Below are 26,402 nucleotides of genomic sequence, written 5' to 3' on the forward strand. Positions count from 1 at the left end.
CGGGAACCAATTCATCCCCCAGGACCCCCCTCCCCCTGGACTGCAAGACCAGTCCCCAGCAACACCCTTGCCGGGGCATTTTGGTTTGGCCCCAGTGAACCTACCTCACCTACCTATTGTCCAGAGTTCAGTGCTCGGCCTGAGTCTGAGACCGCTGCCAGTGGCACTGCTGATACTGCTGAGTTGTCTGCCCTCTGATTGGCTGGCAGCTCATGGAGGCGGGATCCTTGCCTCCTGAAACTTGATTTAAAAAGACGGGAGGATTACTCCAGGTGGGGGTGTAAAAAGGCAGAGACGGGGTTCCCTCCGCCTTTTCGGCCCTGCGCCGGGTGCCCCATCTCCAGCATAAAATCCAGCCCTATGTCAGCCAGCAAAGGTGTGAAACTATTTTTGACCTTAAAAGGAGCTCTCCAGAGAGAGGAGAGAGACCCAGGAAGCATCACCAAAAGCTTGTCCAGCGAGAGCTGGGAGAAAAATATCCAACAAGACAAGAAGGAAGGTGTCCTGCTGCAAATTCTGCATTTTCAACTTGTGCAGCAGAGAATTGGAAGTGATCCCCTGTCTTAAAACTGCATTTTCAATCTACAAACACCTCAGGCCTACAACCAAAGAGAACTTGATCTCCAAGAGAATTCAACAGGTTTACCATGAACTCCAAACCCTAACTCACTTAAAAAACACTTCTTTTTAAATTCGTTCATGGGATGTGGGCATCGCTGGCTAGGCCAGCATTTATTGCCCTCATTAATTGCCCTTGAGAAGGTGGTGGAGAGCCGCCTTCTTGAACGGCTGCAGTCCATGTAGGGTAGGTACTCCCATAGTGCTGTTAGGAAGGGTTTTCCAGGGTTTTGACCCAGCGACCATGAAGGAATGGCGATATAGTTCCATGTCAGGATGGTGTGTGACTTGGAGGGGAACTTGCAGGTGGTGGTGTTCCCATGCATCTGCTGCCCTTGTCCTTCTAGGTGGTAGAGGTTGCGGATTTGGAAGGTACTTTCTAAGGTGCCTTGTTGCATTGTTGCAGTGCATCTTGTAGATGGTTCACATTGCTGCCACTGTGCGTCGGTGGTGGAGGGAGTGAATGTTGAGGGTGTTGGATGGGGTGCTAATCAAGCGGGCTGCTTTGGCCTGGATGGTGTTGAGCTTCTTCAGTGTTGTTGGAGCTGCACCCGTCCAGGGAAGTAGAGAATATTCCATCACACTCCTGACTTGTGCCTTGTCAATGGTGGACAGGCATTGAGGAGACAGGAGATGAGTTACTCATCACACGATTCCTAGCTTCTGACTTGCTCTTGTAGCCACGGTATTTCTATGGCTACTCCAGTTCAGTTTCTACCACTTATCCCTTTTCCTCTCCGTGTGTGTGTGTGTGTGTGTGTGTGCATGTGCGTGTGTGTGTGTAACAATTTCAGGATAAGGTGTATGGCTCAATAAATATTTAATCTTCTGTTTTAAACCTACAAGAAAACCTGTCACTGTCTGTTTATTTGACAAATAAAACACATAGTGGGTGTGAGATAAACAGCGGGAGCCACTCACACCCATCCCCACGTGCTCGTAACAGACATTGGCTGCAAATGCATATCCTTTGATCTCTGTTCACATAGTGGCTCCTAAAATAGCATTACTGACTATGGCTCACTCTCACTTCACAAGATATAATAATTTGGCCGCCTTTTTGGGAAAGAATATTTCATGGTAAAGGAGTACTGTTCAATTATGAAAGAGTCAGCCCAGTGATTGGCTGCAGTGAAAAGGGCAGGTTGATGCTGCTTCCTGTTGTTGCCCTGTTCTAGCCGCACTTCAAATTTCCAGCTCATTTGGAATGCACAGGACCAGAGGAAATGAGGAAGTGGTGACCTTAATGTGTCATGCCCGATCTGGCTCTGTGCAGGACTTTTTTTAACAAAGAGACTGAGAAGTAAATGGACCTGGCCTGTATCGGTATCCATGCCTCATTAACTTGACATCTTCCAAGACTGATACAAGTGATTGACACCAGAAATAGGAACCTTTCTGGCACATCTGTCACTCAGATTGGTCAATTGGATGGAAAGGGGTTTTTCCTTTGAATTTAAAGTCTATAAGAGGGTGATTAGCACCTCTCTCAAAACATTCTTCCAGGCTCTCTTTGTCGCAATTATATATAATTTCTCTTATTGGTTAGAAGACAATTATTTACGTTTTTTTCTAGCCTGCTTCTGTAATAATCTTTATCTAGCAGATGTAGAAGGAGAGAAGAAATAACTTGCATTTATATAGAGCCTTTTATGACCTCAGGATGCCCCAAAGCACTGTACGATCAATGAAGTATCTTTGAAGTGTAGTCACTGTTATGGTGTAAAGATACTTTACTAAGTACAAAGCATATTGAGGATGAGTAAAAGGTTAAATTGCATGGCTATACTAACCAGTTACCGGCAGAGATTAGTGCGTCACTTAATTGTGCAAGTTTTTCGAGTTGGAGGATGATGAGAGTTAAGACAACTAGCTCAGACAGAGCCACTCAAGCATAAAATGAGTTCAGGTGCAACAGAGGTTTCAAGTGGAACAGATATCTTTGCCACCTAAGGGACTCATTGCCTTGATATTCCCAAACTCAACAGTGCCAGGGAGGAAGATGACTGATGCAATCACACTGCTTACAAGGACAAGGACGCATTAGCGCTGGAAGCACTGTTAATCACCAGCACGTAGACTCTGATCTATTCAATAGACTGGCTATCTAACAACAATGACTTGAATTTATATAGCTCTGATTGGTGTCATTCTAATGGTATACTTAAACTGTTGGATAACTCTGTCTATGACTAATCCTACGTATTAATTGCTTCCATTCTCAGTTTAAAAATAAGTAGTGATTATTGTAGTCATTAAATAATTGTTGAAGCATAGCTTATTGTCTTACCTCTTCTTTGATGATTCAAAAAAATTGCATTGATATCGTGCCTTTCACGACCACCAGACATTCTGAAGTGCTTTCGTCATTGTTGTAATCTAGGAAATATGGCAGCCAATTTCCCCACAACCAGATTCCATAAACAGCAATGTGATAATAACCAGATAATCTGTTTTTAATGTTGTTGATTGAGGGATAAATATTGGGCAGGACACTGGGATCACTCCCCTGCTCTTCTTCAAATTACTGCCATGGGACCTTTTACATCCACCTGAGAGGGCAAACACAGCTTCGATTCAACATCTCATCCAAAAGACAGCATCTCCAACAGTGCAGAACATCCTCAGTACTGCACTGGAATGTCAGCTTAAATTTTAGTACTCAAATCTTGGAGTGGGACTTGAACCCACAGCCTTAAGAACATAAGAAATACGAACAGGGTAGACCACACAGCCCATCGAGCCTACCCCGCCATTCAGTATGATTATGGCTGAACTTGGGCTTCAACTCCACTTTCCCACCTGCTCCCTGTACCCTTGATTCCCTGGGAGGCCAAAATTCTGTCTGCTGCAACCTCTCATTGTCTACCCTGTCAAGCTCCTTCAGAATCAATGAGATCACCCCTCATTCTTCTAAACTCCAGAGAATATGGGCACAACTTAATCAGTCTCTCATTCCAGGGACCAATCTAGTGACTCTTTGCTGAACTGCCTCCAATGCAAGTATATCCTTCTTTAAATATGGAGACCAAAACTCTGCACAGTATTCCCGGTGCTGTCTCACCAAATCCCTATACAATTGTAGCAAGACTTCTTTATTCTTACAATAAAGATCAATATGCCATTTGCCTTCCTAATTGCTTGCTGTACCTGCATGCTAATTTTCTGTGTTCCTTGTACAGGTACACCCAGGTCTGTTTGAATATTAACATTTACAAGTTTCATGCCTTTTTTCAAAATATTCTGCTTTTCTATTCTTACGAGCAAAGTGAATAACCTCACATTTCCCTACATTATGCTCCACCTGCCATCTTGTTGCCCACTCACTTAACTTCTCTATATCTCTTTGCAACCTCTTTGTGTCCTCCTCACAGTTTGCAGTTCCACCTACCTTTGTATCATCAGCAAACTTAGATACATTACTCTCTGTCTCTTCGTCTAAGTCATTGATGTAGATTATAAATGGCTGAGGCCCCAGCACTGATCCTTGTGGCACCTCACTATTCACTGCCTACTTGAAAGTGCCCTATTTATTTCTATTCTTTGCTTCCTATCCGTTAATCAATCCTCTCTTCCTGCTAATATATTACCCCCAACTCCATGAGCTCTTATCTTTACTATTAACCTTTTGTGTGGCACCTTATCAAATGCCTTTTTGAAATCAAGATATACTGTTCCCCATTATCTACCCTACCAGTTGCATCAAAAACTCTAATATATTTGTCAAACACCATTTTCCTTTCATAAAACCATGTTGCTATTGCCTGATCATACTATGATTTTCAAAGTGCATTGCTAAAATTTCCTTCTAACTCAGAATGAAGAGTGCTACCAACTGAGCCACAGCTGACACACTGGTTAGGCCAGAAAGGGTTAATTAATCCACTCAGTAGCTTGTGGTGATCTCAATTCAGGTTTGATGAGGTAAATCTGTGATGCATAACAGTTTGATGAGAACATTTTAGGCATCATTCACGCCTAGACCTCAGCTGGGTGGTAAATTTCATATGCTCCTTTAGAGAGGAATCGTCTGCTTCCTTGGTATGCTCCTTATTCATTCTCAGGAGGTGGGAGCCATTGGCAAGTCCACCATTTATTGACCAGCCCAAATTGTCCATTTAATACAACTGAGTGGCTTGCTCAGCCCGAGTTGGTGTGAGATGGAACTCACATTTAGGTCAGACCAGGTAATTAAAAGGCATTTGTGAACCAGTTGGGTTTTGCATCAACAGTCTGATACTTTTACTGGTACCAGTTTTTTTTATTTCCAGATTTTTTAAAAACCAAATTCAAATTCTCCAACTGCTTTGGAGGAGATATGGGGCTGAATTTTACGATGCCCCGACGGGTCGGATGGTGGAATGGGGGCAGTGTAAAATTGAGCGGGAGGCTCTGGGAGGCCTACCCACCCCGCTTCCACCTCCGGCCAGGTTTACGCCGTCAGGCGGGGGAGTGGGAAATGGCCCGCCCACCCGAGGCTGATCAAGGCCCTTAAGTGACCACTTAACGTCCAATTAAAGACCCCCGCCCGCCTCCACGGGTATTTGACCTGTGGCAAGCGGGCGTGCTGGGGACGTGAAAGGCCGCCCAGCGATAGCTGCCGGCCTTTCCACGTCCCGGGGGTGTCACGGTAATCAGGCACAGGGTGCCAGGTTGAGGGCCGCCCCCTCCTCCCAACACACCCCCGAGACCCAAGATGCCCCCCTCCCCCCCAAACGACCACTCCAGCTTCACCAGGGAAGGACTGATCCTCCTGGTGAGGCAACTTACCTGCCCTCCAGGCTCCTTGGCGTCGGCTGGGCTGCAGTCCCGGTGACGCTGCTGGGTCTAAGAGCTGCTTCCACCCTCAAGTGGGTGGAAGTCCCGCCTCAGGACAATTAAAGCCTGGGGGCCCGTAAAATATGGGACGGATCCCCGGGCTAGGCAGAAGCGGGTTCGCCACTAACTTTCACGTCGGTGGCGAATTTCCATCTGCCTAATGTAAAATTCAGCCCATGGGTCAGGATTTAACCCAGGGTGGACGGGACCTGGCCACTGACTGAAAAGTCGGTGGCGAAAAGCGCTTCCGCCTCGCCTCACCTGGGGATGCGAACCACATTTTGCGGGTCACCGGGCTTTATTTGCTGTGAGGCGGGACTTCCACCCACTTGAGGCCAATCAGTGGGCTGGCAGCTAACTGTCCCAGCAGTGCCACCAGGAATTGTGGCCACTCCTGGGACTGCAGCGCAGCTTCAAGAAGATGTTGGGAGCCCGAAATAAAGGTAAATTTTGGTTGCCTTGCCGGGGGTGATCGGGCAAGCCCCGGCGTGTCAAGCGTGGTCAATTGGGGTGACGGGGGGTGTGTTGGGTGTTAGGGGTGGTTGGGGCATCGGGGGCATCCCTCCATCGGGCACAGGGTGCCCGATCATGAGGGCCCCGCCCCAGGACGTCAGGACGCCTGCTTTTAACAGGCAGATTTTCTTGTGCCTCGGCTGCCTGACCAGCCATGAGTAAAATCCTCGTAGCAGTGGGCAGAGGCCCTTAAATGGCCGTTAAGTGGCCACTTAAGGGCCTCGATTGGCCTGGGGCGGGTGGGCCGTTTTTCGCCACCGCTGCCCTGTGTAAAGTGGCGACGGAGGCGGGAGCAGGTTGGGATGGGCTCCGTGAGCCTCCTGCTCCATTTTCCACCACCCCCGCCATCATCCTGCTCTTTGGGGCGGGTGGGGGGGGGGGCGTAAAATTCAGCCCTTGAACTCATTTTCTTTGGGTTATTAGGCTAGGCTTCTGACTGCTCATCCTGTAATGTAACTGCTGCACCACCATATTTGCCAAGAGAAAGAAACCCAGTGTTCTTACGGTGTATATATACTGCTTTATAAAGGGTAAATTTAGGACAGATGTCAGAGGAAATGTCTTTGACAGTTGGAATGGACGTCAGGAATAGGGATGGAACATTGGGCTAATTTAAGAAAAACTTGGACTGTAATGAAAGGTCAATATTCCAGAAGGATGAGATCAGATGGAAAGAAAGATCCTTCATCATCTGAACCAATCCTTAGATTTCTTATTTGCAGTTGCCGTGTACAGGATATGGAGTGGGCATTCCCAAGAAAACAGACTGCTACAAAATACAAACACAATTGAGAGACCCAAATAACTTGCATGGCAAAATAGGAACATAGGAGCAGGAGTAGGCCACTCAGCCCATCAAGCCTGCTCCACCATTCAGTACGATCATGACTGATCATCCACTTCAATGCTTTTTTCCCACACTATCCCCATATCCCTTTATGTCATTGGTATTTGGAAATCTGTCAATCTCTGCTTTAAACATACTCAAGGACTGAGCTTCCATAGCCCGCTGTGTAGCATTTGATTGATCAGGGGTTGATTGTATCAGTCTGTCCACTTATCTGTGTTTGCTGTATTACGACCAGGCGAGGCAGGGGTCTCGGGCTGCCCTCTCAGCCTTTGCCTGGTTTGGCCGGAACAGGGTTTACTTTTTAAAACACCGTGTTTTTAGCTTCCCCTCAGTGAATCCTTGTTCACCTCCTATCCCATGTGCTTTAATTGCTAACCAACCTCCTATGAGGGACTTTATCAAAAGTTTTCAGAAAACCCAAACATACTACGTCGACCGACATCTCTTTATCAATTCTGTTAGTAATATCCTCAAAAAACTCCAACAGGTTCATCAAACATGATTTCCCATTCATAAATCCATGTTGATTATGCCCAATCAGATCATTATTATCCAAGTGTTCATATATCACATCTTTTAGAATAGATTTGAGCGTTTTCCCTACGACTGATGTAAGGCTAACAGGTTTGCAGTTCCCTGTTTCCTCTCTCCTCCCCTTCTTGAATAGTGGGGTGACATTTTCTACCTTCCAATCTGCAGGAACCGTTCCAGAATCTATAGAAATTTGGAAGATGATCACCAATGCATCCATTATCTCAATAGCTGCCTCTTTCAGCACTCTGGGATGTAGAATATCAGGTTCCGGGGATTAATTAACCTTCAGCCCCACTAATTTCTCCAATACAACCTTCTTATTAATACTAATTTCCTTTAATTCCTCATTCTCCCTTGTCCCCAGGTTCTCTAATTCTAAATATGCAAGAGTCTCTCTGAAAGCACAGATACTCCCAAATTCCAAACTCCAGACAGACTTCAATGCGCTTTTACAACTCAAAATACAGGGCACAGCCTGTTGCAAAGCTGCTGTATCTGTAACTTTCACAGAGTTGGGATCACCAATTCCTCCCTTTGAAGCTTGCTTCCCTTCTATATCTAAATTTTCGTGAGGTCAGTATATGCCAGTCAGCGTGAGTTGCAGAAGGTTTTGAGAAAGAAATGGATTTTGGTGAAAGGGCGAGTTCTTTATTCAGCATCCATAGCATCAGAAAAAACCCTCTATCTCAGGTTGAAAGCTTGTGCGGTTCCACCCCAGGCGAAAGAGCAGTTTCTCTGCTGCTATGAATACTGGGTAAAGAGCTCACAATTCTACATACAGTAACCCTTTTGAAAATAAGGCTACCTGCAAAAAAAGGTCAGCTGACAAAAGTCTCTAAGGTGTCTGGAATTTATAGGTTTCACTGTCAATACGACCAGGTGAGAAAAGGGTCTAGGGTTCCCTCTCAGCCTTCACCTGGTCTTACCGTAACAGGGTTTAAATTTAAACATACCATTTTTTTTAGCTCCCCCTGAGTGAATCCTTGTTCACTAAATTCCAATTATGAGGCAAAGAAACTAGCCAAACAGGTTTCCTTAGGTTTAAAGAAAAAAGGTTGATCTTTATTAAACTTAAACTCTAATTTGGTTAATGCCTATGGACACACGACGTGCCTTGCTAACATGCATACGCGATATACACATGCAGATAGAGACAGGAAAGAGCAGAAGAAATAAAGTGGAAATTTTTGAGGCAATATCTGAAGATGGTTTTGTTTACTGTTCTTCGAACTCGCTGTAAAGTCCTTGATTGTAGGGAGGTCTTGCTTTTCATTGGGCCCAGTATTCTTCTTAAACCTTGTTCGATATAGGGGACTTTTCTCTCTTGACGTTCTTGTATGGGACCAGAGGCTTGTAAGAAAGAGATGGGGGCAGACAGGAGAGTTCTTCTCAATCTAGGAGCAAACAGTCTTTCTTGAGTTCAAAAACTCTGTGGCTAGTTCAAAAAGCCCTGGACCAGCCACTTAGTCATGTGACCTTTCCATGGTTAAACCAATACTGGCATTTGTGAATTGTATCACAGAATCACAGAATAATACAATGCAGAAGAGGCCCTTCGGCCCATCGAGTCTGCACCGATGCATTAAAGACATCTGACCTGTCTACCTAATCCCATTTGCCAGCACTTGGCCCATAGCCTTGAATGTTATGACGTGCCAAGTGCTCATCCAGGTACTTTTTAAAGAATGTGAGGCAACCCGCCTCTACCACCCTCCCAGGCAGGGCAATCCAGACCGTCACCACCCTCTGGGTAAACAAGTTCTTCCTCAAATCCCCCTTAAACCTCTCGCCCCTCACCTTAAACTTGTGACCCCTCGTAACTGACCCTTCAACTAAGGGGAACAGCTGCTCCCTATCCACCCTGTCCATGCCCCTCATAATCTTGTACACCTCGATCAGGTCACCCCTCAGTCTTCTCTGCTCCAGCAAAAACAACCCAGCCTATCCAACCTCTCTTCATAGCTTAAATGTTCCATCCCAGGCAACACCCTGGTGAATTGCCTCTGCACCCCCTCCAATGCAATCACATCCTTCCTATAATGTGGCGACCAGAATTGCACACAGTACTCCAGCTGTGGCCTTACCAAAGTTCTGTACAACTCCAACTCCCTGCTTTTGTAATCTATGCCTCGATTGATAAAGGCAAGTGTCCCATATGCCTTTTTCACCTCCCTATTAACCTGCCCTTCTGCTTTCAGAGATCTATGGACAAACACGCCAAGGTCCCTTTGTTCCTCGGAACTTCCCAGTGTCAGGCCATTCATTGAATACTTCCGTGTCACATTACTCCTTCCAAAGTGTATCACCTCACACTTTTCAGGGTTAAATTCCATCTGCCACATTTCTGCCCATTTGACCATCCCGTCCATATCTTCCTGTAACCCAAGACACTCCACCTCACTGTTAACCACTCGGCCAATCTTTGTGTCATCCGCAAACTTACTGATCCGACCCCCACATAGTCATCTATGTTGTTTATATAAATGACAAACAATAGGGGACCCAGCACAGATCCCTGTGGTACGCCACTGGACACTGGCTTCCAGTCACTAAAACAGCCATCTGTCATCACTCTCTGTCTCCTACAGCTAAGCCAATTTTGAATCCACCTTATCAAGTTACCTTGTATCCCATGTGCATTTGCTTTCTTGATAAGTCTCCCATGGTGGGACCTTGTCAAAGGCTTTGCTGAAATCCATGTAAACTACATCAACTGCACTACCCTCATCTACACACCTGGTCACATGCTCAAAAAATTCAATCAAATTTGTTAGGCATGTCCTCCCTCTGACAAAGCCATGCTGACTATTCCTAATCAAATTTTGCCTCTCCAAGTGGAGATAGATTCTCTCCTTCAGAATTTTCTCCAATAGTTTCCCTACCACTGACGTGAGGTCTGTAGTTCCCTGGCTTATCTCTACAACCTTTCTTAAATAGTGGGACCACATTCGCTGTTCTCCAGTCCTCTGGCACCTCCCCCGTGGCCAGAGAGGAATTAAAAATTTGGGTCAGAGCCCCTGCAATCTCCACACTCACCTCCCACAGCATCCTGGGACACAAATTGTCCAGACCTGGAGATTTGTCCACTTTCAAGCCTTCCAAAACCTCCAATACCTTGTCACTCCCTATGACAATTTGCTCAAGGACCTCACAGTCTCTCTCTCTCAGTTCCATATCTACATCCTCATTCTCTTGGGTGAAGACAGATGTGAAGTATTCGTTCAACACCCTACCAATGTCCTCTGGCTCCACCCACAAATTTCCCCCTTGGTCCCTAATGGGTCCTACTCTTTCCCTGGTTATCCTCTTCCCGTTGATATACTTATAGAATATCTTGGGATTTTCCCTACTTTTACCAGCCAGAGCTTTCTCATATCCCCTCTTTGCTCTCCTAATTGCTTTCTTAATCTCCATCCTATACTTTCTGTACTCCACTAATGCTTCCATTGATTTGCTCTCCTTGTATTTGCTAAAAGCCTCTCTTTTCCTTCTCATCGTACCCTGAATGCTTCTGGTCATCCATGGTTCTCTGGGCTTGTTGCTCCTACCTATTACCCTAGAGGGAACATGTTGGGTCTGTACCCTCCCCATTTCCTTTTTGAATGTCCCCCACTGCTCTTCTGTAGATTTCCCGACGAGTAACTCTTTCCAGTCTCTCTTGGCCAGATCCTGCCTTATTTTACTAAAATTTGCTCTCCCCCAATCCAAAACCTTTTTTGCAACTTGTCTATTTCTTTCTCCATAACAAACTTAAATTGTACCATGTTATGGTCGCTATCACCAAAATTTTCCCCCACCAACACATCAACCACCTGTCCGGCTTCATTCCCCAGAATTAGGTCCAGCCCTGCACCCTCCCTTGTTGGATCCTCTACATATTGAGCTAAAAAGTTCTCCTGTATACATTTTAAGAATTCCACTCCATCTAAGCCCTTAACATGATGACTATCCCAATTAATGTTGGGAAAGTTGAAATCACCTAATATAATTACCCTATTATTTTTACACACCTCTGCAAACTGCGCACATGTTTGCTCCTCAATTTCCCGCTGACTATCTGGGGGTCTTTAATAAACACCTAGCAATGTGGCTGTCACTTTTTTATTCCTAAACTCTACCCATAAAGCTTCATTTGATGCCCCTTCCACGATATCATCTGTCCTTACTGCAGTAACTGACTCCTTAACTTATATTGCAATGCCCCCTCCTCTTTTACCCCCTCCTCTGTCTCGCCTGAAGATTCTATATCCCGGGATACTGAGCTGCCAATCCTGCCCCTCCCTCAACCATGTCTCCATGATGGCTACTATATCACAATTCCACGTGTCAATCCTTGCCCTTGACTCATCCGTTTTACCTGCAATACTCCTGGCATTAAAGTAGAGGCCTTCCATCCTGGTCTTACTCCCTTGAAACTTACTTCCGCTGTATTCCCTCTGACTTGTTCGCTTTCACCTTAGCAGTCTCTGGAATGCTCTACCTTACAAATGTCTGGTGATCAAAATCCATTGTGGGTTGAATGTGTCAGGGTCCTTTTGTCTTCACAAGCACTGTCTGTTAGTACGCAAATGTTTTTCAGCTAAGTGTCTGGCAGCTCTTGTAACAGGCCTTCTCTTCTTCCCAGCAAGGTTAAAATCAATGTTCATATGACAAAATTAATATGCCTTATTCTTGGCAGGTGGGGGCCTTCATGACCCTGTGTACAATTTAACATTCTATGAAATACAGTGGCACACTAATATTGCACGGTAAAATCACACACATTCAATTTGTGTGGTGTACTGTTATTGCAGGAACCTGCAGACTATCTGTTTGAAACTCACTTCCCCTTTTTGATAAGAAATTAGCATTTGTGTTTCTGAATTATAAAATGTAGCAATGCTAGAAACAATATCCCACAAGAATGATACATGTTCGGAAGGGACGCAGAAAGGGAGATTCAGAAGTAGAAAAGATTAGAGTGGCTAAGCGGAAGACCGGGATCAATCTTAAGGAAAACAGTAAGGGCTTTCGCAAGCACAGTAGAAAGAAAATTATTGTTCAAAATGGGTGGGACCACCATCAGTCAACGGGGTCAACTTGGACTTGAGATGTTGTAATGGTGAAGAGACTCAATACATTAAAAGTGGAACAGTGAGAGTGCCTTAGTAAGATGAGGAAGAGTCATTGCTGGAGATAAATATTGAAAAGGAACAGGAAGAACTTCCATTCTTATAGCACTTTTCATGACCATTCAACACTTTTCAGGCAATCAAACACAATTGAATCAAATACAGCAGTCAATTTATACACAAGATCCTACAAACTGCAATGAGAAGAATGACTTGCTTTAGTGGCATTGGTTGCAGGAGAAATGTTTTTGAGGACAGTGGGAAAACTCATTGCCCTTCTGTGAAAAAGTGCCATGGAATCTTTTACACCCAACTGAACAGGCAGATGTAAAAGATGTAAATCGTTTACATATAGTTTACAGCACAGGAACATGTTGGTGTTAATATTCCACATAAGCCTCCTCACATTCTATTTACTACATCTAACCCCATCAACATATCCTTCTATTCCTTTCTCCTTCATGTACTTATTTAGCTTTCCCTTAAATGCATCTGTGCTATTCATCTCACCCACTCCACGTGGTAGCGAATTTCACATTCCCACCAATGTGAGCAAGAAGCGTCTCCTAAACTCTTTATTGCACTTATCATAGAATTGTTACAACACAGAAGAAGGCCATTTGACCCATCGTGTCCATGCTGGCTCTCCCAAGGAGCAATTCATGTACTGCCACTCCTCTGCCCCCTCCCCACATCCCTACACATTCCTCTTTTTCAGATATTTGGAATATTTAGAAAATGTAGAAATATTTATGGCACACAAGGAGGCCACGCTGCCCATCATGTCTGCGCCTACTGAAAAATGAGCCACCCAGCCTAATCCCATTTTCCAGCACTTGGTCCGTATCCCTGGAGGTTACGTGACTCAGATGCATATCCTAACAGCTTTTAAGTGCGTTGAGGCTTTCTGTTTCTACTACCCTTTCAGTCAGTGAATTCCAGACCCCTATCAACCACAGGGTGAAAAAATGTTTCCTCATCTCCCCTCTAATCCTTCTACCAGTCACTTTAAATCTATGCCCCCCTAGTCACTGACCCCTCTGCTAAGGGAAATAGGCCCTTCCCATCCAATCTATCCAGGCCCCTCACAACCTTCTACACATCAATCAAATCTCCCCTCAGCCTCCTCTGTTCCAAGAAAAACAAGCCCAGCCTATCTAATCATAGCTGCAATTTTCCAGTCCTGGCAACATCCTCGTACATCTCCTCTGTACCCTCTCTCGTGCAATAACAACCTCTCTGTAATGAGGTGACCAGTAGTGCACGCAGTACTCAAGTTGTGGCCTAACTAGTGTTTTATATAGTTCCAACATAACCTCCCTGCTCTTATATTCCATGCCTCGGCTAATTAGATTAGATTAGATTAGATTAGATTAGATTAGAGATACAGCACTGAAACAGGCCCTTCGGCCCACCGAGTCTGTGCCGAACATCAACCACCCATTTATACTAATCCTACACTAATCCCATATTCCTACCAAACATCCCCACCTGTCCCTATATTTCCCTACCACCTACCTATACTAGTGACAATTTATAATGGCCAATTTACCTATCAACCTGCAGGTCTTTTGGCTTGTGGGAGGAAACCGGAGCACCCGGAGGAAACCCACGCAGACACAGGGAGAACTTGCAAACTCCACACAGGCAGTACCCGGAATCGAACCCGGGTCCCTGGAGCTGTGAGGCTGCGGTGCTAACCACTGTGCCACTGTGCTAAAGGAAAGTATTCCATAAGCCTTCTTAAGCACCTTCTCACCCTGTTCTGGTACCTTTAAGAATCTGTGGACGTGCACTCCAAGGTCCCGCATTTCCTCTACACCTCTCAGTATGCTCCCATTTATTGTGTACTCCTTTACCTTGTTGACCTCTCCAAATGCAACACCTCACACTTCTCCGGGGTGAATTCCATTTGCCACTTTTCTGTCCACCTGACCAGTCCATTGATATCTTCCCTCCTCATTATCAACCACGTGGTTAATTTTTGTGTCGTCTGCAAACTTCGTGATAGGGCCTCTACATTTAAGTCCAAATCATTAATATATACCACAAAAAGCTGGGGACTTAGTACTGAGCCCTGCAAAACCCAACTGCAAACAGCCAATTTTCTATCCAACTTGCTACATTCCCTGGATCTCATGGGCTTTTTTTTAAACCAGTCTGCCATGTGGGACCTTGTCAAAAGCCTTGCTAAAATCCATGTAGTCCACATCAACTGCACTCCCCTCATCCATCCTCCTTGTTACTTCCTCAAAAAGTTCAATCAAGTTAGACATGATCTTCTTTTAACAAATCCATGCTGACTGTCCTTGATTACTCAGTGCCTTTCTAAGTTTATCTTGACTCTCAGAACTGATGCCAATAATTGGCTCACTCCCGAGGTTAGACTGACTGGCCTGTAATTGTTCGGTCTATCCCTCACTCCCTTTTTGAGCAAATGTACATTAGCAGTTCTCCAATCCTTCAACACCTTACCTTATTAATAACTATCTTATATTTACAGCCTCTAGCATTAGAAGCCCACATGTGGAATTATCTTTTCTAAGTCTGACCTATCAGATCTCTATCAGCCCACCCCTCAGTCTTCCCTTTTCTTGAGAAAAGAGACCCAGCCTGTTCAACCTTTCCATAGTTACCGACCTCAGTTCTGGTATCAACCTTTTAAAATCTTTTTTGAACTTCCGCCAATGATGCCATATCCTTTTTGTAGAGTGGAGCTGAGAACCGTACACACTACTCCAAGTGTGATCTAACCAAGGTTCTATACAATTTCAACATAACTTCTCTGATTTTGAATTCTTTTCCTCTAGAAATTAATCCAACTGCTTTGTTTGCACTTTTATTTTTATTCTTTCATGGAATTTGGGCGTTGCTGACTAGACCAGCATTTATTGCCCATCCCTAATTGCCCTTGAGAAGGTGGTGGTGAGCCGCCTTCTTGAACCGCTGCAGTCCACGTGTGGTAGGTACACCCACAGTGCTGTTCTGGCTTTGCTAACCTGTGCTGCTACTTTTTAGTGACTAATCTGAAAGACAGCACCTCTGCCAATGCAGCACTCTCTCAGTATCAGCCTTGATTATGTGTTCAAGTCCACAGTAGGTCTTGAACCTATGTCCTGCTGATGCAGAGGTGAGAGTGCAACCACTGAGCTAAATTGAAATTACTAAAAAAAATTTATAGGATTAAAAGTAGAAATGCTAATAGACCTAAATGGTATGCATCCCTTAATACTAACATGGCTTGAAACTTATGTGGCTGTCCCAGGGTACTTCACAATGCATTATGTTTGACGTGCAGTCACTGTTATTATGTAGGCAAACAAATGTTAAGATTTACTTCAATGTGACGGGTGTTGTACAAAGGTAAGCTGTTGTTGTTTTTGTTGCCAAGAAGTGCTATGCTATGGCACAGAGTGAAATATTTTTCATACTTGCTAAACGATCAGAGAATCTTATTGCAGAGATTGAGGCCATTCTGCCCATCGTGACTTTGCCAGTTCTTGGAAAGAGCTATCCAATTCATTCCACCAGCCTGCTCTTTCCCATAGCCTGGAAGTTTTTCAAGTATATGTATACAGTGCCCTTTTGAAAGTTACTATTGAATCTACCTCCACCACCCTTCAGGCAGTGCATTCCAGATCACAACTACTTGCTGCATAAAAAGCAATTTTCCCCATCTCACTTCTGGCTCATTTGCCAATTATCTTAAATCTGTGTCCTCTGGCTAATGACCCTCCTCTCATGAGAAACAGTTTCTCCGTATCTACTCTGTCAACACTCTCCATGATTTTGAACATCTCTATCAAATCTCCCCTTACATTTCTCTGCTCTAAAGAAAATTCCAGCATCTCCAGTCTCTCCATGCAATTGACATTGTTTTAACATCTCTTGATATAAACTGTTAATTATGTTTAAAAAATGTGTGGTCATATAGCATCTTTCTGTTCTTACTTGACATGGAAGCCACGTTCACAATACTCCCGCCCTTCCCACCACGGTCACACCTCATATGGTCCAAAGCAAGATAACTTGCTTGTATTAATGCCACCTGCAAAAGAAGACACAAAACAAAACTGTCTGGTGTAAAATTAATTGAGCAAATTAGACACAACTGTATATTTGAAAGTAAGTCCCATTCATTGATCACCTCTGTGCTTGCTGACCGTCATTGGCTCCCAGTTCAGCAATGCCTTGATTTTAAAGTTCTTATCCTTGTCTTCAAATCTCTCCTTGGCCTCTCTTCTCCCTGCTTCTGTAACCTCCTCCAGCCCTACAACCCCCTGAGATCTTCCAATTCTGGCAACTTGCACAGCCTCAATTTTAATCACTTCATCATCAGCGACAGTGCCTTTAGCTGCCAAGTCCCGAAGCTCTGGAATTGCCTCCCTGCACCTCTTTGCCTCTCTACCTCTCTTTCCTTCTTTAAGATGCTCCTTAAAACCTACCTCTTTGACCAAGTTTTTGGTCATCTGTCTTAATATCTCCTCATGTGGCTCGGTGTCAAATTCTGTGTGACGACGCTCCTGTGAAGTGCCTTGGGATGTTTTACTACATTAACGGCACTATATGAATGCAAGCTGTTGTTATTAAAAGCCACCTGGGCCCTTCACTCTCGAGTGCTTATCCTAAATTCTTCCTTCTTGTTACCTATCCCCTTTCTTCAAAATTTTTCCTAAAACCTACCCCTTGGACCCTAATCCCTGTCCCATCATTCCTCAATGCTCTCTGAAGCACCTGGGAGATTGTTTTTATATTAATGGCATTATGTAAGTGCAAGATTTCTGTATAGAAACTTGTCGCAGGTGTTAAAGGGAATTTTAAAATGCATCAAAAATTCTGACAGTTGTGCTTTAACAAATTACCTGACTCTGTGTATCATTGAACAGAACACAGAGCAGAGTATTCTTTTTCAATGCTCGAGTATAATATAATAAAAGCAATATTGATTAGACTGTACTTCCAGATATTACACTGGCTCACTAACACACACTCAGTTACTGAAAGGTTCATAAATTGTCCTTTTCTGTAATTGTTTATTCAGCTGAACAATATAATTGTAAAAACAAGTCAGAGAAAGTTTTCGATTATTCGGGTAATGAATAAAACTGAACTAGTACCTTTATAATGAGAAAATATTGGTGCATTTACATCAACACATTACCCTATTGTCAAAACATTTCAAAGCTCTTCCCCTGGTCAATTACTTTTAGTGTGTAATGATTTCTTATTATATAAGCAAAATGCCGCTGACATTTTGCGCCAGTAACATCCCACAGATAGCAATGAACATCGAAACAGAGGAACAGGAGGCCATTTAGCTACTTGAGGCTGTTTCCTCATTCAGTTAGATCATGGCTTATCCGTGTCTAAATTCCATTTAACTGCTTTAGTTCTATAACCCTTGCTAACAAAAAACTGTCAACCTCAGTTTTGACATTTTCAATTGATCCCCAGCCTCAATGGATCTCCAGTACCCATTGTGTAAAGAAATGCTTCCTGACGTCACTCCTCGACAGCCTCGCTCTAATTTTAAAATTATGTTCCCCCTTGTTCTGGATTCCCCCACCAGAGGAAATGGTTTCTCTCTATTTACCCTACCAACTTCTTTAATAATCTTAAACACCTCAACTAGTCCACCATTTAATCTTCTATAGTGAAGAAAGTACAAGCCTAGTCTATGCAACCTGTCCTCATAATTGAACCTTTTTATCCCCTCTATCATTCTGGTGAATCTATGCTCTATCCCCTCTGAGGCTAATATATCCTTCTTGTGGTGCAGTGCTCAGAACTGAATGCAGTAATAGAGAAACAAAAACACAGGGAGGCATATGGAAGAACATGGAAAAGCCTTTGACATGGCTGCCTCAGCTGAGGGAGAGCAGTGTGGAGACAGAAATCCAGCAGGGGGGAAAGATATAATGGGGCAGCAAAAGGAGGAATGGTGTCAAAGTCAAGGTGTTATATATTTAAAAAAAAACTGAACCTGAATTATTAAGATAGATTTTGTAGAGGAAATAGTGTTTCATTGTACGATACTTACCAGATTGACAGAAATGGTCTTTTCCCAGGAATTTTCATTGCTTACTCCAGCATTATTGCACAGTACATCTAGTCTTCCAAACGTCTGCACCGTTTTACTAAAAACATCTGGAAGAAACAATGAACGATTTTTGACTTGGTTGATCAGATTTAAAGACTGCAATTTCCCTGTAACATTCTACACTGGATGGACATTTAAAATATTTGGATCATTGCAAGTTTTCAGGATGTTATGATTTCAAACGACTTTTACTTTCTTGGTGCATCATTTGTCATTTTGTGTGCGGAGAGAAAGACAGGCTAATACTTTAAATATGGACTCTCCAATTCAGAAAGAATGCATCTGAACTCTGAAATTTGTCTGTTCTTTCCACAGATGCTGAACGAGCTGCTGAGAGATTCTGGCATTTTCCATTTCGGGCTCTTTTCTTTCTACTTTGCAATACTGTTGAGGTCCCACGCAGGCTCCATTGCCTTACCACCTAACCATCAGGATGGCACAGCAAGAGCCAGAACTCTCTGGCCAGTAGTCCAGGTGGGAGACCTGTTTCATTTGAACAGCCAGGCCCCGTAGCATCAGAAGGTGAGATCAAGTGTCACCTTGGAGCAGCCCATAAGCTCTGGGTCACCGTGACAACAGGTGGTCTGGCTGCCAGTCTGGGACTGAAGAAGTTGGGTCCATTTGAGGTGGAGAGGTGGGGGGAGGCCAAAGTCTGAATGGGGGAAGAGCCAAAATGGCAGTGGCCCAAGTTAGTTTTGTAGAACTGGGAGCAGCATCTTGCTTCTCCCAGCCAACAACACAGAGGAGGAACTTTTCTTCAGTTCAACCACCTGCTGAGTGTTAGGCCCCAGGGAACTGCATTGGTGGCAATGGAGTGGCCATTTTTGGGGTACTACTGGCCAGTTTCCAGTAGGTAGGAGGCCTTAACATTCACCTCTTCTAAATGTAGAGCTGTCTTTAGCCGCTCAGTGGTCTCTAGAGAGACTAGTCATGAAACCTCCCTTCCCAATCTATCTTTTTCTATTCCATTATCCAGCTTCTTCTATCTTACCCAACACACAATATTATATGCACGCTCAAAGTACTTGCTCTGAACTTGTTTCAGGGTTCTTCCTTTTGTAACCCAAGACTGAACAAAAGGAAATAACTTTCAGTTGAAAACCAATATTACAGGTTCGATATTCCTTTGACCACATTCGCAACCCAGTCACGAACCCCAGCCCAATTCCCTGGGTTGGGGCATCATTGTGTCTTCATGCCAGGCTCTTGGCCAACAAGGGATAACTGCTGCATGACCTGGAGGAGAATGCAGGTGTTGCTGCAGAAGAGGTGGGAGGCCACTTATTGAGGCAGAAGACAAAGAAAGCACCTTTCATGACTTCAGGACATTGCAAAACGTTTTATAGCCAATGAAGTACTTTTGAAGTGTAGTCCTTGTTGGAATGTAGTAAATGTGGCAGCCAATTTGGACACAGCAAGCTCCCACAAACAGCAATTTAATAATGACCAGATAATTTGTTTTAGTGATGTTGGCTGAGGGATAAATATTGTCCAGGACACTTTGAAAACTCTCCCAGCTCTTAGATTAGATTATGATTAGAGATACAGCACTGAAACAGGCCCTTCGGCCCACCGAGTCCGTGCCGACCATCAACCACCCATTTATACTAATCCTACACTAATCCCATATTCCTACCAAACATCCCCACCTGTCCCTATATTTCCCTACCACCTACCTATACTAGTGACAATTTATAATGGCCAATTTACCTATCAACCTGCAAGTCTTTTGGCTTGTGGGAGGAAACCGGAGCACCCGGAGAAAACCCACGCAGATACAGGGAGAACTTGCAAATTCCACACAGGCAGTACCCAGAATCGAACCCGGGTCCCTGGAGCTGTGAGGCTGCAGTGCTAACCACTGCGCCACTGTGCCGCCCTCTTCCTTGAATAGTGCTGTTATATCGTTTATCGCCACTAAAAAGAGCCGATGGGGCCTCAATTTAACGCCCCATCTGAAAGACAGTACGCCCGACAGTGTAGAACTCCCTCAGTACTGCACTGGAGTGTTGTCCTAGATTATGTACTCAAGTTTCTGAAGTAAGACGTGAACTCACAGCTCTGAGCCCCGAATACTTCTTTTACTGAAGTCCTAGGCTGACACCAAGGCCTTCAACAAATAAAATATTGGGCCAAAATGGAGGCGGAGTGGAAGCTGCCAGTCCTTCTTCCTCATGAAAAGGCTTTGAGACTTTCCTGCCGCTACACCAGGGACCACCGGGACAGGAAGAAAATGGATTGGGACCCTGATCCTGGCCTCGCTGCCAGCATTTGCACATGATAAGCAGGGAAGAGGTGAGCAATGGTGCTCAAGGTGGGAGTGTGTTGTGAGCTAACCAGAAGAAGCTGCTTGTGTCTGATTGTCAATTCAAATATTGTCCGAATCTGAATGCTTAGGAATTGTCTCCAAATTACATACTCAAAGTGAAATGAAATATTCTAGTAAAGGAGCATCTATAAAGCCCATACTCTATTTTCACACTTGTATTTGAGCTTTAAAGCGGGGTTATCTTTTTTGCATTGTTTCATCAGTACCTTGTAAAGATTTGCAAAAGGGATTTTATCCTTTACAAATGTACACAGGAGCCTCACTCGTCGGCAGTACCGATCATGAATTTGTGAGTGTCTTCCCTATGACTTTCCATCGATTACAATGATGTGCAGAAAGTGATGGGGAGTGTGTGTGCCAAATTCTCAGTAGCTGTGCACGGACTGTAAACTAATTCGACTTGATGTATTCAAAATGCAACGAGTGTGTGAGCTGGTATCCATGGAAGGCTCTGCATATCTGATTTTAAAAGTTGTGAAAAAAAATTGCACTGATTCACAGCCATTCTGAAAGACAGCACGGTCTTTAAATGAAGTTCATTTGGAGATGTGCTGAGGATGTTTAATGTGAACTCTGCTAGTGTTAGTCCCATTTTAATTAAAGGTCATTATATCAGACTCAGTATTTTTGTGGGGGTGGGTTTAACAGTGTATAGGAACAGGAATCAGTGTATGATCAGAGGAGGTGTAGAACCAGAAGGTAGGAGCTCACAGCTGCAGGAACTGTAGAAATCTAATGACATACACTGTACAATCTTCAGCTCAAACTCAATAAAATTAAACCCAAGCTGGACATTTTACCCATAGATATTGCGGCCGATCCCCATGCGACCAAATCAGAATCATTGCTCCTAAATGTGTGGCTGTTAAATAACTTGTTACTCCATTTTGTGTCAGGCCCAATCATTCTCTGCACTGTTCCCAACCCACTGCTATGCTCATTGCGATGCATTCTAATTATTTTTCTAGCAAATTGTGGTGTGAACTTGCCTACTGTGAGGATTCGGGGCTCAATGGTCTAACTTATGTAGTTTTCAGGGATGGGCAATAAATACCAGACTTGCCAGTGACACCCACATCCTGAGAATGAATTTAAATAAAAATTAGCACTCTTTCAACAAACAGAATCGAAATTAGGAATTTCCTTAAACGCCATCCTTGAACCAGATCTTTAAGGACTTTTTTAAATGATTTTTAAAAATCTATAGTTCAAATAGATTGCTTTATGAAGACCTGTTTATAGATTTCATTTAATTGCTTGGACGTTGCCAAATGAACTACTGGTGGCTCATAACATGTATCTTTATGGATCTTTATAATGTAATTTCTAAATTGGTAGCCATGGTAATCTCTTCTTATCTCATGAGTGGTATGTTAATATCTTCTGGAAGAGGTGTAAAGCTGCTGGGTATTAATTCTCTGGAAATTGAGTAATCTCCAGCATTTTTTAAAAGGTCTCCATAAAGTCCGTTGAGTGACAGCTGACACCCTCTTTAAAGTTTCACAATCTCTGCTGAAATGTGGCAGGTTCCATTTTATAACTGAATTCTTCACCACTGAATGAATTGAAACTGCCAGAACAAAGCAAATGACTCTGCTACGACTGAACCAAGCTTTAGAAGTTGTGTATCTAAAGAAAGACTTGCATGTAAATAGTGTCTTTCACAACCTCAGGACATCTCAAAGAGTTTTATAGCCAATTATGCACTTTTGCAGTTGTCATGTAGGGAACATGGCAGTCAATTTATGAGCAGCAAGTTCCCACAAACAGGAATGAAACAATGGCCAGATAATCTGTTTTCAGGTGCAGGCTGAGGGATAAATATTGGCCCAGGAGAATGCCCTTCTCTTCCTTGAAATAGTGTCATAGAAGGTTTTGAAAGATGGCACCTCCAACAGTGCAGCACTCCCACAATACTGCACTGATCAGGAATGGTAGCATAGTAGTACTGTTACTGGACTAGTAATCTAGAGGCCCAGGCGAAAGGTCCAGATATGTGAGTTCAAATCCCACCATGGCAGCTGAAGGAATTTGAACTTAATTAATTACTCTCATTAATGATGATTATGAAGCTACTGGATTGTTGTGAAACCTATCAGGTTTACTAATGCCCTTCAAAGGAAGGAAATCTGCTATCCTTATCTTGTCTGGCCTACAAGTCACTCTGGACCCACAGCAATGTGGTTGACTCTTGACTGTTCTCTGAAATGGTCTAGCAAGCTACTCAGTTGTATCAAACTGCTACAGAAAATTCAATAAGGACAAAACCAGACAGACCACCTGGCATTGATCTGGGCATTGGAAACAACAATGGCACACCCTGCAAAAGTCCCCCTCGCTACCATCAGGGGATTTATGCCAAAAGTGGAAGAGCTGTCCTACGGGCACGTCAAGCAACAACCTGACACGGTCATATTCACCAAATCATACCTTACAGTCAATGTCCCAGACTCCTCCATCACCATGCCAGGGTATGTCCTGACCCACCAGAGGTGGTGGCACAGTGGTATCCAATTGGGAGGGAGTGGCCCTGTGAGTCCTCAACATTAATTCTGAATCCCATGAAGTCTCGTAGCATCAGGCCAAACATGGGCAAACCTCATGCTGATTACCACCTACCACTCCACCTCAGCTGATGAATCAGTGATGCTCCAGGTTAAACACCACTGGAAGAAGCACTGAGGGTAGCAATGGCACAGCATGTTCAACAACTTTCACAGCTTCACAGTGAGAACACCCTCCATTCTGTTGTGCGGCACTACCATTTAAAGCCTGGCTATCTGACCCGAACCTGACTAGACCGGACTACATGTGTCAGGTTCGGCTCGTGTTGGGTCAATATTCCGAGTCCAGCATTCGGGCTGGGGTCAGGTCGGGCTGGACACAGCTTCCGGGAACTCACGGGATCAGGCTTACCCATGATTCCCCACAACTCCATCTGCAGGAATAACCTGCTGCTGGAACAGATGAAGGATATTCGTGTCTGGTCGGGCTGGGTCGGGCGTGAAATAAAATTAAAGGACTCGGGCCCGGGTCAGGCTCAAGTTGGCTGTGGTTGGGTCGGGCCTGGGTCGGGTTTCAATTTAATACCCGAGCAGGCCTTTACTACCATTGTGCTAAATGGGTTAGATTCAGAACAGATCTGGCAGCTCAAAATTGGGCATCAATGAAGCACAGCGGACCATCTGCAGCAGCAGGATTGCATTCAACCACAATCTGTAACCTCATGGCCTGGCATATCCCTCACTCTACCATTGTCATCAAGCCAGGGGACTGACCTTGATTTAATGAGGAGTGTAGGACAGAATGCCAGGAGCAGCACCAGGCAAAGCTAAAAGTGAAGTGTCAACCTGGTAAAGGTACAATACAGGACCATATGCATGTTAGACAGCAGAAGCAGCATGAGATAGAGCTAAGTGATCCCACAACTAACCGATCAGATCAAAGCTCTGCAGTCCTGTAACATCCAGTCTGAAAGGTAGTGGGAAATTGAACAACTAACAGGAGGAGGTGGCTCCAAAAACATCCCATCCTCAATGATGGGGGGAGCTCAGCACGTCTATGTAAAAGACAAGGCTGCAGCATTTGCAATCATCTTCAGCCAGAAGTGCTGAGTGGATGATCCATTTTGGCCACCTCCTGAAGTCCCCAGCATCACAGATGCCGGTCTTCAGCCAATTTGATTCACTCCGGATGATATCAAAAAATGGCTGAAGGCACCGGATACTGCAAAGGCTATGGGTGCAGACAACCTCCCTGCTGTACTACTGAAGACTTGTGCTCCAGAACCAGCTGCGCTCCTAGGCAAGTTGATCCAGTACAGTTACAATACTTACATCTACCCAACAATGTGGAAAATTGCCCAGGTATGTCCTGTCCACAAAGGAAGGACAAATCCAATCTGGCCAATTACAGCCCCATTAGTCTACTCTCAATCATCGGCAAACTGATGGAAGGTGTCAACAGCAGTGCTATCAAGCAGCACTTACTCAGCAATTACTCAATTCATTGATGCTCAGTTTGGGGATCCACCAGGGCTTCAGACCTCATTACAGCCTTGGTCCAAAACTTGAACAAAATAGCTGAATTCCAGAAGTGAGGTGAGAATGACTGTCCTTGACATCATTTTTTTTTCATTCACGGGATGTGGGCGTCGCTGGCAAGGCCAGCATTTATTGCCCATCCCTAATTGCCCTTGAGAAGGTGGTGGTGGTTAGGTACAACTGAGTGGCTTGCTAGGCCATTTCAGAGGGCATGTAAGAGTTAACCACATTGCTGTGGGTCTGGAGTCACATGTAGGCCAGACCAGGTAAGGGCAGCAGATTTCCTTCCCTAAAGGACATTAGTGAACCAGATGGGTTTTTACAACAATCGACAATGGTTTCATGGCCATCATTAGACTAGTTTTTAATTCCAGATTTTTTATTAAGTTCAAATTCCACCTTCTGCTGTGGTGGGATTCGAACCCATGTCCCCAGAGGAATACCCTGGGTCTCTGCGTTGCTAGTCCAGTGATAATACCACTACGCCATCGCCTACCCTAGGCAACATTTGACCAAGTGTAGCCCCAGCAAAATTTAAGTCAATGGGAATCAGGGCAAAAATTCTCCACTGGTTGGAGTCATTCTTAGCACAAAGGAAGAGGGTTGTGGTTGTTAGAGGCCAATCATCTCATCCCCAGGGCATCACTGCAGGAGTTCTCCAAGTGTCCTTGGCCCAGCCATCTTCAGCTGCTTCATCAATAATCTTCCCTCCAACATAAGGTCAGAAGTGGGGATGTTCACTAATGATTGCACAATGCTCAATATCATTCACGACTCCTCAGATATGGAAGCAGTCTGTGTAGGCATGCAGAAAGACCTGGACAACATTCAAGCTTGGGCTGATAAGTGGCAAGTAACATACGTGCCACACAAGTGCCAGGCAATGACTGTCTCCAACAAGAGAGGATCTAACCATCTACCCTTAGCAGTAAATGGCATTACCATCGCTGAATCCCCCACCATCAACATTCTGGGAGTTGTCATTGACTAGAAATTTAACTGGACCAGCCATATAAATACTATAGCTACAAGAGCAGGTCAGAGGCTAGGAATTCATTAAAGTACAGATAGAAGCCATTCAGCCCATCGTATCTGTGCTGACTTTCTGCAAGAGAAACTCGCCTCATTCCACTCCCCTGCCTTTTCCCTTGCCTTTTCCCCGTAGCCATGAAAATTCTCTCTCTTCATGTAATTATCCAATTCTCTTTTGAAAGCCATGATTGAATCTGCCTCCACCATACTCTCAGGCAGTGCATTCCAGACCCTAAACACATGCTGCATAAAAAAGTTTTCCTCATATCACGTTGCTTTTTTATCCAATCACCTTAAATTGGTGTCCCCTGGTTCTTGATCCTTCTGGCAACAGAAACAGTTTCTCCCTATCTTCCCTGCCTAGAGCCCTCAAGAATTTGAACACCTCTACCAAATCTACTCTTAATCTTCTTTAAGGAGAACAGCCCCAGCTTCTCCAATCTATCCATGTAAT

The 26,402-nt window shown here is 44.3% G+C and overlaps 1 protein-coding gene across 1 annotated transcript in view; it reads right to left on the bottom strand.

Annotated features, from left to right (window-relative positions):
* LOC137368631 (15-hydroxyprostaglandin dehydrogenase [NAD(+)]-like) overlaps nucleotides 1-26,402 on the bottom strand; it is a 138,897-nt gene that overhangs the window by 53,467 nt on the left and 59,028 nt on the right. The window contains exons 3-4 of the mRNA XM_068028775.1: nucleotides 18,485-18,591; nucleotides 16,396-16,492 (exon numbers count right to left, since the gene is read on the bottom strand). Coding sequence (XP_067884876.1) covers nucleotides 16,396-16,492; nucleotides 18,485-18,591 — 204 coding nt within the window. The remainder of the gene's footprint in view (nucleotides 1-16,395; nucleotides 16,493-18,484; nucleotides 18,592-26,402) is intronic.

The sequence above is a fragment of the Heterodontus francisci genome, chromosome 4 (assembly GCF_036365525.1).
Source record: "Heterodontus francisci isolate sHetFra1 chromosome 4, sHetFra1.hap1, whole genome shotgun sequence".
Taxonomy (NCBI): Eukaryota; Metazoa; Chordata; class Chondrichthyes; order Heterodontiformes; family Heterodontidae; genus Heterodontus; species Heterodontus francisci.